The following is a 1,105-nucleotide window of genomic DNA, read 5'->3' on the forward strand; positions in this document are numbered from 1 at the left end:
AATTTATATCAGTATCCCAAAATTACCGTTTTTTTAATAACTTCGGATATATGAAAAATCCAGATATATACAACTTTTCTCTGAAAAATAGCAGTTTCTTTTATTCAAATTTAATTCTATATATATAATGCTTTGATTCTATTATATATTAGTAAAATATGTATTTAAATTGATGTATGTTCTATGTATTCCTTCGTAACCCATTAATGATTACAAAATATTTTTCAAATAAACTTTATTTTTCGACATAACTTGTAAGGTGAAAAATAATAATAAATAAATAAATATGTAAATATTCTTTTAAGCCTTATAAGAGGGAGCAGGCTTGTAGGAAGGAGTGGGCTTGTAAGCTGGGATGGGAGCAGCCTTGTAGGAAGATGGCTTGGGTTCGTACTTGGGGTAGACAGGAGTTCCTTCGTATTGAACATCAGCGACGAATCCATTGTAGGCATCAACTGTATAAGTAACAGTTTGAATACGACCATCGGGAAGAGCTACTTTGTAGGATCCGGAGGTGATCTTTCCATCAGCATTTTCTTCAGCTGAGAAGTTGGAGCCAGTGTAGTCATCAGCTACACCATATTGGAAAGCATAGGGTTGTGGTGCTTCTTCGTATTTGTGGGTTTGTAGGAAGGAGAAGGGGCGTGGTATGGAGCAGGTCGGAGAGGATGGTAGGAGCTGGGGTTGGTGCTGGTGCATCATAGGTAGCAGGTTTTGGTGCGTCATAGGAAGCAGGAGTTGGAGCGTGATGACTGCCATAGACAGAGGAAAGGAGAGCAAAAGCTACGATATATTTGTACATTTTGTTGAGGATGTTAGTCGATGAAGGATACAACTGAATCTGATGAGCCTTGGGTTCTTACGTCAGTCATTTTATACACGCTTTTGATTTCCTTTTTTTTTTTTTCGGGCCAGCATTTTCTTCGATAGGGATCTTTTATTATTCTTTTGAGCCCTTGTATCTATGCACACCTTAAATGTGGGGGTTATGCTTCATTTTCAAATATATTCAAGTTTGATTTATATAAGAAAATTTAAGTAAAACTTTTGTCCGATTCATTAATGCAAATATTCTCTTAAAGTAAAGCTAGATTTCCAATGTTTG

At 36.1% G+C, this 1,105-nt stretch overlaps 1 protein-coding gene across 1 annotated transcript; it reads right to left on the reverse strand.

Annotated features, from left to right (window-relative positions):
* Positions 1 to 218: 218 nt before the first annotated feature.
* On the reverse strand, positions 219 to 835 carry LOC139907443 (uncharacterized). The gene has a single exon (XM_071893871.1). The coding sequence runs from the start codon at positions 757 to 759 to the stop codon at positions 301 to 303; it is 459 nt and encodes a 152-aa protein (XP_071749972.1). The 5' UTR covers positions 760 to 835; the 3' UTR covers positions 219 to 300.
* Between the last annotated feature and the right edge of the window lie 270 nt (positions 836 to 1,105).

The sequence above is a fragment of the Lepeophtheirus salmonis genome, unplaced genomic scaffold (assembly GCF_016086655.4).
Source record: "Lepeophtheirus salmonis unplaced genomic scaffold, UVic_Lsal_1.4 unplaced_contig_11983_pilon, whole genome shotgun sequence".
NCBI lineage: Eukaryota > Metazoa > Arthropoda > Copepoda > Siphonostomatoida > Caligidae > Lepeophtheirus > Lepeophtheirus salmonis.